This window comes from Bactrocera dorsalis, chromosome 4 (assembly GCF_023373825.1).
Source record: "Bactrocera dorsalis isolate Fly_Bdor chromosome 4, ASM2337382v1, whole genome shotgun sequence".
In the NCBI taxonomy this organism is placed as follows: Eukaryota; Metazoa; Arthropoda; class Insecta; order Diptera; family Tephritidae; genus Bactrocera; species Bactrocera dorsalis.
The window spans coordinates 2665855-2683208 of NC_064306.1; the positions used below are offsets into that span (position 1 = coordinate 2665855).

Sequence of the window (17354 nt, forward strand, 5' to 3'; positions counted from 1 at the left end):
CGTACAAGTGCTATTTCTAATAATTAACACGACAATTTTGTTTATTAAAAACATAAGCATTTCGAAAATTTGATGGAAATGAGGTAAAACTTGCTTTATGGAAAAATGTATAATTAGTATGTTATGTTTCATACTTACGAACAATATACAAAACAAATCCAAAACTTGTAGTAAAATATTTTTGAAATTGCTGTAAACTTACAAAAATCAATATAAATTCAGCAAATATTTTTTTAATACCGTAAATAGAATATCCACTGGTTCAGTATTTTTTCCAATTGTGCTGGTAGCACAAGCAGTACTTTTAGCAATCTGGCAAATAGTTTTCGAAACTCTACTACAATAATGCTGCGAATAATCTTTTACATAAATTCAACAGCTGTTTTTTGTTTATAAACAAATGCGAAAAGCCGGATCGTCTAAAAAACGTAATTTACGTTGAAACAAAGATCAAGATATACCAGAATGTGTTTAATTGAAGAATATTAATCTATATACATCTGCAATCGAAATTAATTCTTTGTTAAAAAGTAGAATTTAACGGAAAACCATTTGTTGACATTGTTGTTATTGTTCTTGTAAAGTGTATGTCAACAAAAGTAAACACTACCAGCGACACCTACTGGTAATCGACACAAAACTAAAGTACAAAAAAAACGAAAATATCGAACCATGGGCGCAGAGTTTATTGAGTGAAAAATTATTTTTGCACGACATTTAATTAATTTATATACTTTAGACCTAACAAACGACGGTCATGCATGACGCAGACCTAGAAGCTAATGCTGATAGTGTTAATTATCTCATTACACAATTATGTAGCAGAATTGCAGCTCAACATGGCTTAAAGGAGCCTGAGTGTAGCACAGCTGTGCGGGAACTAAAATCAAGCGCCTTTGAAATCTTGCTGAAAAGATCGCCAGAACCTAATGTATATCCAACAACTGCTGATACATTGGAATTCGATCCTCAACGTGCTGTGGATATGCACATATTTGCCGCCAAGCTGCATTCGCGTGCCGATCCTCTAGTTTGCGCCCGTTATGCGGCACTTGAAGAGCAAATGGCAGCCATTAGTAACGTGCCCTATTTCACCGAGGATAAAGGACGTGACATGTTGCAATTATTGCTTTTGCTGCAGGGTGATGTGCGCAAGGAAGATCAAGTGGTATTTGGATTTATATATCATTTATTCCTACATTTGTAAATATACTTGTAATTCTAGCCTGTACCTAGTCCGCCCACGCTACTTGTACCTGGTCCATTCACGCTTTTCGCCAGCTATGAAAATAATAAATACTATCCGAAACAACAAACATGCGATCTATATAATCCACAACCGCGCTTATTCAAGGGTATAAAGGATATCGATCCGCTTGATAACCCTTATCTACCGAAAAATTTGCTGGGTAAAGAATGCAATTTATTGGCGAAAATTGAAGAAACATATGGTGTCAAGCACACGCGTGCACCAGCCACAGCACAGGAATGCACATTCACCGCGATGACGCGTCGCCTGTTAGGCTCTACGGTGCGTATAAATTTGAATACTTTTCGCCTACTAACCAACAATGAACCGCCACCACAAACAGTTGTCAACATAGCGAAAAAATCAAAGGTATAAATAAAAATAACTGTTACATACTTGAATAAATATATGCATAATTTTTATAATTAAAGTTAAGAGCGTCCGCCTCACAACGCACCTTGCCTGTAATTGAAAAGCAGCAAATATTGGATGAAGCACCGCGTATACTCTCCTGGAACTGGCAAAGTTTGGGTTGCCGTGGCGTGCTGCGACAACGCCCATTCGCCAGCGAAGCAGGCGTGATGCTCGATCTCAAGTGTCATCTAATGCATACGCGCGGACTGAGATTTGAAACGCTTATAATGACCAGCGCTGCATTTCTGCGTGATCTGAAGTCACTTACTGTAGGCATTCAGTCGGATATATTTCAGCACGACGAACGCTTAATCTTCCGCATTCACCCCTGCATCACCGTGGAGGGTTTGCTGCCAGAGACAGTCAGCAGCTACGCAGCGAGTTTTCAGGAGTGCGGCACTTGCTATAAACGTTTGCAGACTATGATACAGAAGAAGGACTATAAGTTGATATTTGAAGGATTCATATTTCGCGTGAGTAGTCTGAGAAGCTTCGCAAACAGCAAGTGCAAATTGTTTTTACTTGCAGGCACTGTGCAGCGCCATAGATGAGTATCTACTCACCTTTCGGCAGTATGTCTTCGCGCAGCATGATGAAACGCTAATTGCGTACTATGCGCGCATGCGCAAAGCTATGCGTCAAATAAGCAATCTGTCCTTTACGCTGGCCGTGCACACAGATGGTATTTGTTTGTTGTTGTGGTAAAGTGCGAGTGTATTGTAATCGTATGCTTATTCCTCATTTTCACAGTGGACGCGCATGTGGCGATGCCGATAGGATCACAGTTTCTCGGCTATTTGTATCGTGAGATCGTGCACACAACCGAAAAGGACTATATAATGTTATTGGTTTACATATTAAAGTCATGCTGCCATGTTTATTTCAAGTATGAGCCAAACATTTGTTTTTTTTTTACTCTTTACAACGCTAATTGCTTATTTTCGCAGGCATTTGCAGAAATGGATCTACTACGGACTATTGGACGATCCATCCAATGAGCTATTCATTTGCTTCGTGGATCATTATCGTCCCGACACGAAGTACTTCTATGATAAAGCCTACTTTGTGCGCAAAGAATCCGTGCCTGGGTTCTTCCAAGGCCATGAGGATGACATTTTGCAGTGCGGCAAGTACACAATGCTGCTGAAAGCTTACAAACCCAATGTAAGCGCATATAATATATGTTACTTATTTCATTTTGTGTTAACTGAACCTTTTTGCATTCCGCAACAGCATCCACTATTCGCGCTCGACTACCCGCTCATATCAGTGTGCCTCACGTATGAAGAAATTCAGCGACTCAAGAAGAAGTGCATCAAATATAGAGAGCAAGCACGCGCCGTGTGTGGCAACAGCGATGTTAGTATACGTGAAATATTCGAAGCACGTGAGGCCAAGAAACGCCATTTTTATCAGCGCGCCTGCCAGCGCACACGCGAGAATCTCGAAAAATGGTCACTGGAGCAACACGATCTAGCGCTGTTGGCTGCTGAGCAAAAGAAGCGTCGCTTGGATGAGCTGACGTCACAATTGCAGGATGCGAAGCAACGCAAAATCGATGAGCGTCGCGCTAATGTCGAGCTTGAGTTGCGCTTGCTGCGTGAAACCGAAAAGCTGGAGGAGCAGCGTCTGTTGCGTGAAAATATCAATCTGCGCAAACGTATCGAGTATTATCAGGAACTCAGTGATATGATGCGCACCGATACGGGCGGTAAAGTGAGCGCCAATCAAATTACAGTATCAACCGAACCACAAGCTGAACTCGCGCAATCGTCGAAATTGAATACGCAGAGCGAAGGCAGTGGCGAGAGCAGCGCGGCGGCACCACAGACGCCTGGCAGTGGCGGCACCGATACCGATTTTGAATCATGCTGTGGCGAGGAAGCGAAAGATGCCGATGCTGATGCCGATTCAGCTTCATTGTATGCGGAATGCTTATCGGAGGAATTCGTGCAGAAATTCGCAGAAAATGAAAATGAGCTACACGCGATTTGTACTGATCCGTCGACTAAATGCGTTGGTGACACCGACGCAGATAAGACATTGGTTACGTTGGTGGCACCGCAAGTAGCTACCTCGGAGACGAGCTTGCATACCGCGTTGGACTATACCACGTCCCAAACATCAACTTTATTAGCAAATCCATCCCAAAGCACATTTTTAAAGCGCAGCGCCTCCGATGTGATCAATTCAAATGAGTTGGCCACTGCTGGTGTGACGCAAAATCCCAGCAGCACAACGGTGACAATTGGTCCAACCACCCGCACTGAGCCATTGACATCAAATATTAGCAGTACAACAGTTACCATGGAATCTGCGACTGTAGCAACTCAGAAACGTAGGTTATACTAATTTTTAATACTTTTTTTATATCTAAATTGCTTTTAACCCGATTCTAGCTCTTTCTGAGGCACAACGCAATAAGCTGCGCGTTCTCACCCACGAATTCGGCACATACAGCACAAACACTCAACAATCAACTCAGCCAGACATCAACCTAAATACCCTGCCAGATGACGAGTTGACAGATTTGCAGCGCAATCGTCGACGCATGATGCAAAACGATCTATTTGCCGAGTACAATAAGAGTCCGCTCCCCGATCGTGCACAGCTTAACCTCAACCTAGACACAGAGCGCGCACGCAATCGTCGACGTGTTCTCGAAAGCGAATTTGACATACTAACCGGACTTACGCCTTCTACTATTACATTTACCGTAGAGCAGGGCACAACGCCTATGTCAACCACCTCGGATACACCGCTCACAGATTGTGCTATAGACTTACCGCCTGCTGCAGCACAGCAAAGAGATTTAGTTAATGGCAATGTGTTGTCGAAGTCCGCTTTGAAAATCGATGTGGAACTCGCTAATGAGCAGCAACAACAAGTAGCTCAAAATGCGACTGCTGTGTTTGGGCTCAGTTGCCAAACTGCGGAAACACAGGAAGCAGCGTTGACGCCGGATTGCGCATTGAATACTGCCGGTTTGCAGGCAAAGCAGGGATTTGATTTTGTAGACACCGCTCGTGTAAAGAAAAATCAACAGGCCGTCGCTGTAGAGGCGACTATGCAGCCAGACTCCATGTCCAACTTATCCAGCTCTGACGAAACGGAGGAAGTAGCTATTCCAGTACAAGACTATAATGATCCCTACAAACGTAGCAGGGAGTTGTTAGAAAGTAATTTTACCTGCGCGACGCGAAGTCCTTATATTCGCTTGAATATGAGCAAAACGCCAATGATCGTGGCGGCCAAGAAGTCGCGTGAATCGTTGCAGCAATTGAAAGTAAACAGCATGAGTGTGATTACGTTGACGGAATTTCTGCAAAAATCCGTTATTTTGCCGATGACCACGCATCTCGGTTTGGTGAATAATGAAGTAATGCGTCTATTTCTCGAAGAGTTGCATATCTTGGATCATCTGCGTAGCTTAAGGCATTACTTCTTCCTCATGGACGGCGAGTTCGGCTCCATAATTTGTGATGGCATTATCGGCAAATTGGAGAGTGGCGCAACCCCAACGAAGCTACTTAACTATCAGATGCTGCATTCTATACTCGACACAGCGCTCAGCTCAAGCATAACAGGTAAGTGAACGTTTATTAACTTAGCAGTACCGATATGGTTCCTGGAAGTAGTGAAACGCTTTGACGAAAAAGCTTCAGAACGGCTAGAACACTCACACCGTACGATAATAGGATGCCTCTTGATATCTCGCGTTGAACACCTAAACAGGCCTGCAGTGCCCTCCTCTCCAAACAATTTCTACTTGGATGATTTCGCAGACATTATCCCTGCAGCCGCCTCCTTGGAGCCTCAAGTTGTTATTCCTTGATTATATCGACGTTTCAAAACAATATTACGGACGCATTTAACTTCAGACACGCACTGGACGCCATTCATAATGGGCCCGTTAACTCTTTCACTGACTCCCTTCCAGTAACTGAACTACTTGGATTTAAACCACTAACCATTGCAGGCGAAAAGTTCGAGTTGCTTTACGAATCTAGAGTGATCCTTGCGCAACTTCGTTCTGCCTCTTGTAGCAGGTTAGACCCATACCTATCCAGAACTTCCCCGACATACCAAATATATACCCCGCATGGGTCTGACCACCACTTTGTAAGCCCAATAAATCCCACTTATAAAACACCACTCTCCCTATGGTCCGATCTCGTCGAAACAGCATGTTTCTTGAACCTCCCGTTAGATTACTTCGATGACAACTAAACCGAACCTTACGATCCAAATGAGGTCTAAGAAATCATTACATACCTACAATATAAAACCCTCAACTTCACAGGCAATGACAAAAACGCTGAGAATCTCTCCTTCACCATAAACGATGTTCCGCAGAAATTCGACCTCGCAAACCCGGGTGTGCTGAATGTGCTTAGTCTTAGCTATCGCATCGAGTGGCCACTGAATCTTATACTCAATCCAGAAACACTGGAACAGTACGGCAATATTTTCAAATATCTGCTCAAAGTGCGTCGCATCAGTTGGGTGCTGGAGCGTGCCTATCAAATACTCAAGGAGGCGTTGAAAAAGCACGGCAAACAACTGCTCCAGTCACCACAATATCGTCATGTGCAGCTGATACGCCACAAATTCTATCATTTTGTGCATGCGCTGCAAAATCACATCACTGCGAACGCCTTGCAGGCCTCTTGGAAGACATTCAAAGACGATCTTCTGCAGGCCAAGTCCATTGAAGATATCTATCGTAAGCACACAACCTATGTGAAGCGCATAAACTTTCTGTGCATGCTAAATCGACACAGCGCGGAGTTCAACAACACCATTGAAAATATATTCAAGATATCATTGCGTTTCTACAAGTGAGTTGACAATGCTGTATTTTGTATTGTTGTTGCATGTTTAGTAAATTTATTTTCCACAGCAACCTTAAGTCGCGCGAGTTCAAACAGCGCAGCGGCGATGAGCACTACACACATTCACGCTACGACAAGCTGTCCAATGATGAGCTAGAGTTCGACAAAGTCATTAAATTCACCATATACCTGGGCACCAAGATTGTGCGTCACGGTTATCAGGAGGAGATTGGACAACTGATTGCCTTGATTAATGTGAATCAGTACTACAGCGCAAGCACGATACCGTAACACTTTAAAATCTATTGGCTTTATATATGCACCCACTGAAGTTTTGTCTTAACTTTGTAATCTCTGAATTTAATTTTGAAGCTCGAATTTGAAATGTTATTATACTATGAATTAATGCCTAAATATGATATAATTGTATTATTTAGTTAAAAATGTGTTGAATTAATAAATAATAATTAATATTGCCTTATGTTGAATTAAAAAAAAAGTAATATTTATTTTCCTAACAGTGCAATGTCGTTTGAATCTGGTCAAGTCCATAGGGAATATCAAGAGACACACTGTGATAGTCCGGAATGAGGTCTGTCTTGTCTATAATTTCTTCACCTGCGACCTGCTATATCCAGGCGAATATTGGGTCTCCGAAATTAATGACCGGCCAACTGATTGCCTTGTAAATAGCGAGCAACATTTTTTTGTTCTTACCACAGTTGTTCACTTGAGGATCTTCTTTCGGCTCTGTGCTTTGATAATGATCGCGGTCGTTGCATAGTGAAGGAGTATGAACTATCAATAGCTTCCAAAGTTGTAACGTTGTTCAGTGTTGGAATTTTAGCGTCGTCAACAATAATGTCGGTAGGAAAGCTGTGCACCCACCTATTGAACTAGGAAGCTGTTGATAGTAAAGTCGTAAACTTCGATAATTACGGGCCTTAAAGTGTTCTTTGTTGCTTTTAAGTGAAACGTGGTTCTATTTTCATAATAATTTACTAATTTTTTATGAAATATTTAGCAATTTTATTATTTTTTTTATTTGAACTGAATTTTAAATATAACTAAAGTTTGACCGTCGCTTCTATCACTTCCACTTTATTTTAAGAGCAGTGCTGCCAACGCAGCGCAATTGTCAGCTTAAAATATCAGTGAAAAGTCCGTTGAATACCAATCAACCACAATTTTAAGCACACACACACAGAAAAATGAACAAAGAGCGCACTTCAAATCAGGCGGAGAGCGAGCAGCATTGCATTTGCCATGCGTGCATATATGCATGTGTGTGTGTGGCAATTGGCTCTCTGCACGCATCTTCAATCGTAGGTTTTTGGTGCGCTCGCACGTTTGGCATGCAAACAAAATTCAGTATTAAATTGAAAATCTCGTTGTTATGTTGTGTCCGCACGGTTGGAGTTTTTCGAATCCCCCTCTCAAACGGCACCGCCACACTCCCCGCGGTTGCAACTAACCGAATAGACAACCAAGCTAGCTGGCTTGCCCACCCACCTTAGGCGGGAGTTGTGTTGTGTGTGCACACAGTGCGGCTGCAACAGCTTGCAGGAGAACACACGAAAAACGGTACTTATCCTTCATTTTGTTGAGTGATGTGTCAAAAATCGCGAAAAATTCATTAATAAGCGAAATGCAAGATTGCTGCATTGAAATGAAGTGGAAAATTAGTGAATTGCAAAGTGCGAGTGTGCAAGTGATGGACTGCAAAAGAGTGCGCGATGACTGGACAGCAATAGTAGACAACAGCAGCAGCGAGTAGTGTAGTGAGACAAAGCGTGCGGTCAAGTTGGAAAAAAGATTTCGGTGCCAGCAAATATACGAGTATACGGGTAATTTATTGAAAAATAAGTTAAAAGTTTATGCGAGAATGTTGTGAGCATGAAAAAGCGTTGGTAAAAGCAAAAAAGTAGTGAAAATCTGTGTGAAAAAGTGTAAATACCACGGAGCAGTGAAAAAGTGAAGAAGTCAATGTGGAAAACTTCCAGTTAAGCACACGACGAACGTATGCGGCACGGAGGGGGGGCGTGTAAAAAAGCGCTATGTCGTACAAAGTATGTCGTGTACGACGGGTGGTGGGGCGAACGAACGAGTGGCAATCGCAGTATGCGTTGCGAGCGCTGGACTCACCAACACACACACACGCACACACAGTTAGAGGCATAAGCATATTTACATACACCGACACACGCACACACGTGATGCGGGGCGCTATAAAGTGTTTTATGTATATACAGTTGTATAAACGAAATGTGCGCCCATAATGCACAGTGCTCGCACACACCTACATACATATGTATATACATATTTATTTATATACATACGTGCATGCGACAGAGCGCGTATAAAATTATGTTGTTATGTGTGTGTGTATAAGCACTAAAAGGCTTACATATTTACATACGTGTTAAGCTAATGTATACATACAATAAACGCTCCCGCTGCTGCATGGCATGCAACAAAAAATAAATAAATGTATATATGTAATAAGAAAAATAAGTGAAATAAAGGCAGACGTGCTATAGAAGCGGTTAAAGTGACTGGATGATTGGCTGACTTACTGACTTATTTTGACTGACTCAATGACTGAATGGCTGACAAAAAGACGACTAAAGGGAAAGCGCTTATAAAACAAGTAAAAACGTTAACTTCAATTGCTTTGAAGCTAGAATACCCTTTACAAATAAGGGAGTTTTCATATAAGAACTGATATTGATGGCTCAGTCTGTGTGACAGCTATTAGATATAGTGGGCCGATCGGAATATCTTCGTGTAACTTAGCGTTTTCTTTGTCAATAATCCGTTACAAATTTCGTGAGGATAGCTCGTAACGTTAAAGAGTTTTTTATACAAGACTTTAGTTCAGTTTATGTCGTAGCTATATGCTGTGGTCCGATATCGACGGTTTCGACAATTGTACGGCTTCCTGGGGAGAAAAGGAAGTGCTATCTCAAAAACAGGGTCTGCGGACGAGCTAAATCAACTCAAATATAGAAAAAATTAAAGCAGCACTAACAACAGGCAATATTCATCTTATTGAACCCAGCAAATATTATTAAAAATACGTAAATTTCACTCTCCAATATTTACATGACTTTTAAAACAGGCAACTGTAAAGTTTTTTAAACAAAAAATATTACATTCCATAATTTAGTAAAATGTAATAAACGCGCCCACTTTTTAATGAGTCGCTGCCGCTGCCAAACGCTTACAGTACGTACCGCAGTAAGGCATACGCGACGAGAGTGCAAGCAGCGTAGACACATACACACGTCCATATGAAACAACGCTCCAGGCATTCCAACTACTTGTAGTGATGAAAAAAAAGCAAAAAAATACGAAAAAGCAGAAATTGTGTTATTTTATGTGCCTAATGTTATTTCCATGCTTCATACACTTTTCGTGTAGTTTTTTTGCATTTTATTACAAATTCCCTACGTACTGCTACAGCAGCTTCGTCAACATTTTCGTGTATCAGCGCTTCTGTGTATCTACAAGTTTTCTTATTTGAACGCAAAACGAAAAAAAAAATAACTTTCAACACAGTGCCAAATAATGACTGCGGAGCGCGTAAGCATTACCAATTTAAAGTGAGCGCAGAGAAAGAGAGTGGTTGAGTGAGCGCTTGCGTTTGTTTGTGTACGTGAGTGCATGCTCACGTGCAATATCTGTGTGTGCCGTAGTTGCAAAAAGGGTGGGTGGGCGCAAGGCAGCTATAAGTGACAATGCTGCCAAATCACTTGAAAAAAATCGTTTTCTCAGCTGTTCGTACGTAACATCAGTGCTGTCACTTTAGTTGGTAGAGTGCCACTATAGCTGTCACGGAACTGTCAAAAATGCTGTTTGACGTTTATATTTAACAGGCGCGCTCACATGCGCACGCACACTATTTCACTGTACGGTGTATGTGTTTGACTCTCGACAGGAAATATACGACATTGCCGCTCTTCCGCTGCCAGCGGCGCGCGCTCGCTCTCTGTATGTGCATCTTCATTTGTTTATTTACGTTGCAGCATTGCCAACTTGCGTATTTTTATTTTATCATATGTTTGTAGGTACATTCCAATAAGAAACCCAAGTTTGTGGTTGTGCGTGCTGCGCATGTGTATTTTTATTTCTATGTGTGGGTGTGTGTGCGTTTATGTGGGCTTCACGCGCAACTCGATTACGTCCATTAATTGACTATCCATGAATAATAAAAAAGTGTAGTAGAAATTTTAATTGAATTTGTTGTATATTTTAATTGAAAGCCGCTTAATTAATAATTCACCGTAATCTCAGCCGACAAAGTGTTGGAAATAGCGAAGTGACAGTGACAGCCCTGCTATCAGCGTTAAATGAGTGTCAATGCGAATGTCAAGCATAAAATTAGAATTGATACGCATTTATTTACATACAAATGTAACTATTTGTGAATGAAAATGTGTGTGAAGTGAAAATAAATGAAAATATACAAATAAATACATTTTCTTCATTAGAAAAATGCATTTTTTTCTAATAAATAATTAATAAATTAAAAAAGTCTCCCATAATTTTTTTTTTATATTTATTACATATAGGTTCAAAATACTAAACATTTCAATTTTGTGCCCGTGTGTGTGAGTTTTTTAAAAGTTGCAAAAATGTAAAAATTCAATTAGAATATGTCAAAAACTAAGTGTTGCCAATTGGTATGTGCCACTATACTGTCCGTTAATTCATAAACCTAAAATGCAAATCATTCATTTGGTTGTCACCAAAATTATCGGTTTCTCTGCCGCTGATCAGCAAAAGTGTCAAATTGGAATACGTCGGCTTCAATCTTTAGTTTGAATTTTCACGGACCAACAAATGTCAGTTGGATAGAGCAGAACAAGCATCGATCAGCTGTTTGCACGTGCAAAAGTAAGTAGACATACACATTATCAAAAATACGCAAAACGGTAACTTACATATGTTGCACTGAATCTAGTTTGTTTAGTTTCATGGCAGCTATATGATATAGTGATCCGATCGAAAAACAAAATAGATATGTATTTATCTTTAGCTATATAACAGAAGAATTGAGGGTTGGTTCCAATTTGACCAGCCCGTGGTGGCGTTATTAATTTCATCACGTCTAAAATAGCATAACAATCCTTGATGCCATACTAGTAGGCAGGAGACTTTTCAATTGACCTGTTATTTTTAGGGTTTCGAGTTTCTTCTGGCTATGTTTGAATTGGTACAGGTCTCAGTAGGTTTTGTAGCACAGTTTCTTCTACTCAAAATTATTTGAATATTATGTAAAAAAGTCTTAACGCACTAGGCATTCCGTATTTCCGTTACAGAAAATGTGGACTACAAATATTTAGGTTTATTTTTCTATGTAGACAATTTGTTTGAATTGGAGAAGTGTTCAAGAGCATAGTTCCCTCCTCTCTATATTGTTTTAAAGTCAATAAAGCCGTGGTTAAAACCTCTGGCTATAACTCTGAGTTCTACTTCTGTCCCAATTATTTCCGATATAATACATACATATGTACATATATCGATGCTACGGATCACGTTTTGTTCAGAGGCTCAATCTATTCGGGTGTCTCCTTCGAGTTAGTATAAAAAAAGTTATAACGCACTCGGCATTCCGTATCACGACTATCTAGAAACGTGGACCACACATACTTTCCTTTATTTATTCATCTAATGTTTATATATCGCGCATACTTCACTGATTGGATTGCCCACCCAGCAATCAAAACAATTTAGGCGCCAATCGCGCCCACCTACTTCCACGCTCAACAATTTCCAATCACAACAAAACGCTACATTTGTTGTCTCCGATACAAGCGTTGCTGTTGTTTTTGTAATTTTTCTATTTGGTTCGCATGTTTGTTACTTTGTTTACAGGTGGATCGCGTGTGTTGATTTTCGATTTACTACTTAACTTCATTATCTCTTCACATAATTTAACGATAATGAGCACGGAAAACCGAAAAGCGATAGCAACAACAACAGTAAACAAACAAAAAAAAAAAACCAGATAACAACTGCTGTCAATTTAGCTGTGGTGTTGCAGGAGCGAACTCCAAAAAGATAGCTGAAACAAATAATAACAAATGTGTTGTAAGGAAATATTAAATCCAAGTAAATTATTTACTCGCGGTGATTTTTTAATTGAAAAGCAAACAGCAACGCAAGGTCGTTGCGAATACTAGCCGCGCTCAAGTGAAGGGGTTTCTGACTACGGCGCTTTGTTTTTGAACTCTTGGCTGCCAACGTGTTGTTAGTGTGGTTGTCGATGTTTAATGGAGTACTCGTAGTTTGTAGCCGCCAGCGCTGTGTTATCGCGCTACGCTGTCTGGCCGCCTTTCTTGATTTATTTGTTTTTTATTTATTTACTTTTTTTTTTTTTTATTTGAAAAAGCGTTTTGTGGAGTTGCTTGGTATCTGTCGAAGTTTTTTGGCAGCGTAAATATGCATTTTTGTATGTATGAGGTAACTGAAAGCAATCTTTAATCTTTTTGAAATTGAAAAAAAATTTTGTGTAAACAAAAATGTATAAAAAATTCATATCACGTATGAAAAGTCGAAAAAGTCTTTTCGTCAACGACATCTATTGAAAAAATACGAAAATACTTTTTCGACAACTGTAAAAATTATAAATTTTTAAATAAAATATTATTTTTTTTCGTAAATTTTTGCAAAATCGATTTATTGCTATCTAAACTGTACAAAAAGGCATATGTTTATTTTGCTAAGAGCAAGCTACAAATGTAAACAAACCTTCGCTTACTCTCCGCTGCCGTCACAATTCTCTTCACGCTCTTCATTGTAGTATCAGACCTTCAGTGCTCCAATTTATTGCAATTAGACTTCTGTTTTGTTTGCGTTTTCGCTATTAAAGTAAATTGCTTTTCTGTGTAGACAATATCTGACTTTGCCTCGGACATTTCAGACAAGCTGAGATAAATCAGCACTGAATTTCGCAAATTCTTCTGAAAATTCAAGCTAAAATAAATATTTTTGCAGTGAGTAAACAGTTCTTGAAAATTAATTTCGAATAAGTAATGAATTTTTAGAAATTTAGTGGAGAGAAAACAGTGCCAAATCTCTGCTCTGAACCTTTTTAACTTTTTTACTCGCATATTAGCCACTAGAGATTGCGGTATTTGGGGTTTCGGACAACAAATATATGATCCTAACATCTCAACTTCTTGATTTGAGTCACCTAGAGCTACCTACTACTATTTTCTATTGCTTCTTTCTAGATCAGTGGTCTACAGATTGTCAATAAACTGATATTTCAGGTTTGAATTAGTTAGATTGAACTTCTCCGATCCAAGAGATAGTGAAAGCGGCTTATAAAAGAGTTAGGAAGTTTCTTGCTGTTGTTGTATCGGCAAAAGTATACCTGAAGTAGTTTCGAGGAATGGTGCCGAGGTTGACAGCCCTTGGCGGGATAAAAATCTTCGGTTACTTAGACCCGACTTTGGTCACTCCTCACAACTTTTTCGTTTATACCACCTGATCTTTCCTATTCTGGTAGAAATGTATTACTTTCGTCACATTTATCAACCACTCGTTCTAACCTCACCTTTTAACTGTAAACCTGATGTGAAAGTCTAAATAAAATTTGGACCTATACTCACACCATTCTTCCAAGGGCTCCAGGATGTCAACGTGTACACATGACATAACTATCAACGCCTGCGGAGATGTCAGGTGTAATTACGTGCAAGAAAGTTGCAAAAGAAAATTGAATAAAGCAGAAGAAAGAGAAGCGTTAATAAACGCTGGCGATGCTAACCGATTTCCTGTCTACCTACTACTTGGAAGCGCCAACACCCACCGCCTATTCCTGCTCAACTCGCTCAACACTTAACTCTTTGTTATGCGTTGAGCCTGTCATTACCGCCATAGACCCTGCTCAAGTGTGCGGGCGTAATCATAATTCATAGACGAACTTCATGGGTGTGAGGGTATATTACGCGCATTTGTTGTTTTTGCCACTGCTTTCGCTGTCAGCAACATATGACGTATGTCGCGCAGAGACTCGCATCCTTCCTTGCGCCTCGAGCGACAGCCTGACATACAAGTGAGTGCGCACAGCGCCTCCGAGGTGAGTACACAAGTGAGTGTGGATTTCCGGTGGCGTTGTGCGACGTCTGACACTGAGCATCCGCAGAGCGTTGAAAATGCTCTGCACTTAACTGCTTACATACTCGTGAAAAAGTGGAAAAAATGCCAGTTGAAGGGACGGCGGTTGCTGCACGTAAGCAAAAATGTTGAAGGGCGGACAAGCGGCTTGGCAATCAGCTAGTTATTTGTTGCTGTTGTAAGGGGAGGCAAAAACAAAAAAGCGTAGGCAACCAGAGTGTTTCTTGTTGGTTGTGGAGCGGCGTGCGTGTTGGGACTCTTGTTCAGCCAACGAACCGGAGATCACAGTGCTGTTGCGTTGTGCGGAAGCGTCGGCGGATGCACGACCGCACGCACAAACAGTTAAACTTATAAATACAAGCATAAGTTATCATACGCACTACCGTTATATAAGACGCGTACAAGCAAATACATACATACGCACATGCACACGCGCAAGCTAACGGTTTTGTTGCGTTTATTTGTTATTTGCCTGCCACCAACAAGCAAATATACAAATACACAAACAAGCGCGAATACACAAACAAACAACGGCAACGCAATGCGTGACAAATACATGCCGCCACTTACACCAGTTATATGCATGTGTGAGTGTATGCAGTTAACATGTGCGCACCGCTTACCATATGCATTGTTGCTGTTGTTACAGTTGCTTGTTTGTTGCTGTACATGCAAGCGTCGGCCGTGTTGCGCTGCATTCATTTATTTTCGTTTCTGTTTCCTTTTTGTTTGCACTGGTGTTGGCTTTTTCGCGCTTTGGACGCTTGTATGGCGTGTTGCTGCCGCCAGCCCCCATCCGTTTCTGTTCGCGCTGCACACTTGAGCATGCAACAACGCGCGTACTGCTTTCCATGGCATACTTGCAGGCGTTAGGTCTTGGTTTTGGTCACAGTTGTTGTTGTTATTATTTTGTGCTGGAAGTTCTCTGCGGTGCGCGCTTTTTATCGGCCATATCTGCGTGTATATGTGTGCGATCGCAGTTTTGTGCGCGAAAAAAGGCGCGAAATAGCTTTCTGAATTTTTAACGAAGCGCTTTTTTATATGTTTTCCATTTTCAGTTAGCATTTATGCTTTTTATTGTTATGCTTAAATTGTGAAGTGGACAAGAGGAGTGTAATAAACCAGGCTTAGTTCTGTTACTTTTGTGGAAATTAATTTACAAAAGACTGCCGGAGCGGCGATTGGTGGCTCAAGCTTATTTCGATATGGTGAAATGGAATCACAAGCTCCCAAATTTCATTTGTATTCGTATAAGTAAATTTTTTGGAACTAGTAAAGTCATTAGAAGGTGAAATGGAATCAGCTTTCCGCTTTAAGAGCTCGGAAAATTCAAAGATATACTTATGAAACTTTAACCAAAGTTTAAACCGACATAGATCACATATCAACCCGCTGCACTCAAGAGCAGTATATCCAAAGACTGATAGATGAGTTTCCATGGGTTTCATGCGCACCTTACGAATACTGCTTAAGCTCGGGAATTCTAAAGATCCAACTTCTGAAACTGTAAGAAAAGTTCAGACCGCCATAGACCACATATCAACTTGCTAAACTCAAGAGTATATCTATAGACTTACTGGCGCGTGTCCAAGGCTTTCATGCACACGTTAAGAACATTGTTTCAGCTTGGGAACTCTAAGGAACCAACTTTTGAAACTTTAACCACACTTCAGACTGCAACAGACCACCGATTACCCTGCTGAACTCAAAAGCAGTATATCCACTTACTTGTTTACTCGCAAACTAGTTTCCAAGGTTTTCATTCGAACATGTGTGTTCAGTATTCATACACTTTTCAAGCTTTGGGACTTCGCAGCTCCATATTTTGATGCTTTAATTAAACTTTAGTCAGCCACAGACCACACATTAACTTGCTGAAGTCTATTTAAGCTTAGAAACTCTAAAGATCCAACTTTTGAAACTTTAGCAAAACTTCAGACGGTCAGGGACCACATATTAACCTGAACTCAAAAGCAGCATGTCTATAAACTTACAGACAAGTTGCCAAGATTTTCATGCGCACATTTTGAAGACAATTCAAACTCGGGATCTCTAAAGATCCAACTTCTGAAACTTAGAACTTAGCCGGTCACAGACCACACATAAACTTGTTGGACCGAAGGGTGAGCTGTTAGGTAACAACTACAAAGAAATTGTGATTCCTCTTGGCTAAATGGTGAGGCCCACCCAAATGAGCTTTGCCCACCATTAACCCAATTTTCAGCATAATGTGAACTCTTTCGTGCACAATATTAAAATTACTTTGCTGAGCGCATAATGCGTCCATACAAATATTTACAAAGCCTTTCAATTAACAACGCACTCAACACACAACACAATGCAACGCGAATTCTTCAAAATCCTTGCAACTAATTCCCGAGGTTTTGTGCAGCGACTAAAACTAACTAACTGACTTCGGCTGTTATGGCGTATACCAGCCACATGGCAGAAAGTTGAGCACTACAAGGCATACACTTGCCCACAAGTGCTTGTGTCCCCATTGTGCGCTCATAAAGCAGGCATTGTCTCTACACGACTGGCGCGAGGGTTGCCTGCGCGCTTGGTGTTGGCTTTCAAATACTCGAAAACTCAAGCGCTCGACAAACAGCCAACGAGCCAAACTACACAGGATGCGCGCTGAGCAAGAAAAAATCCTAATAATGAAACGTTGCAAGTTGCGGTGAAAAGTGGGTGAAACAGTACTTATAACACAGCAACTGGCGCGA

The 17354-nt window shown here is 40.7% G+C and overlaps 2 protein-coding genes across 2 annotated transcripts in view; both read left to right on the top strand.

Annotated features, from left to right (window-relative positions):
- Positions 1 to 595: 595 nt before the first annotated feature.
- LOC105226123 (uncharacterized) lies at positions 596 to 7017 on the top strand. Its single transcript, XM_011204904.4, has 10 exons — positions 596 to 1168; positions 1226 to 1618; positions 1681 to 2136; positions 2192 to 2345; positions 2414 to 2549; positions 2611 to 2827; positions 2897 to 4001; positions 4063 to 5250; positions 5967 to 6504; positions 6567 to 7017. Exons 1-10 carry the CDS (start codon positions 758 to 760, stop codon positions 6787 to 6789), a joined length of 4821 nt encoding a protein of 1606 aa, XP_011203206.2. The 5' UTR covers positions 596 to 757; the 3' UTR covers positions 6790 to 7017.
- A 771-nt stretch (positions 7018 to 7788) lies between these two features.
- LOC105226124 (titin) overlaps positions 7789 to 17354 on the top strand; it is a 180234-nt gene continuing 170668 nt past the window's right edge. Inside the window, exon 1 of the mRNA XM_049454744.1 lies at positions 7789 to 11397. The gene's annotated coding sequence lies outside the window, so the exon portion shown is untranslated. The remainder of the gene's footprint in view (positions 11398 to 17354) is intronic.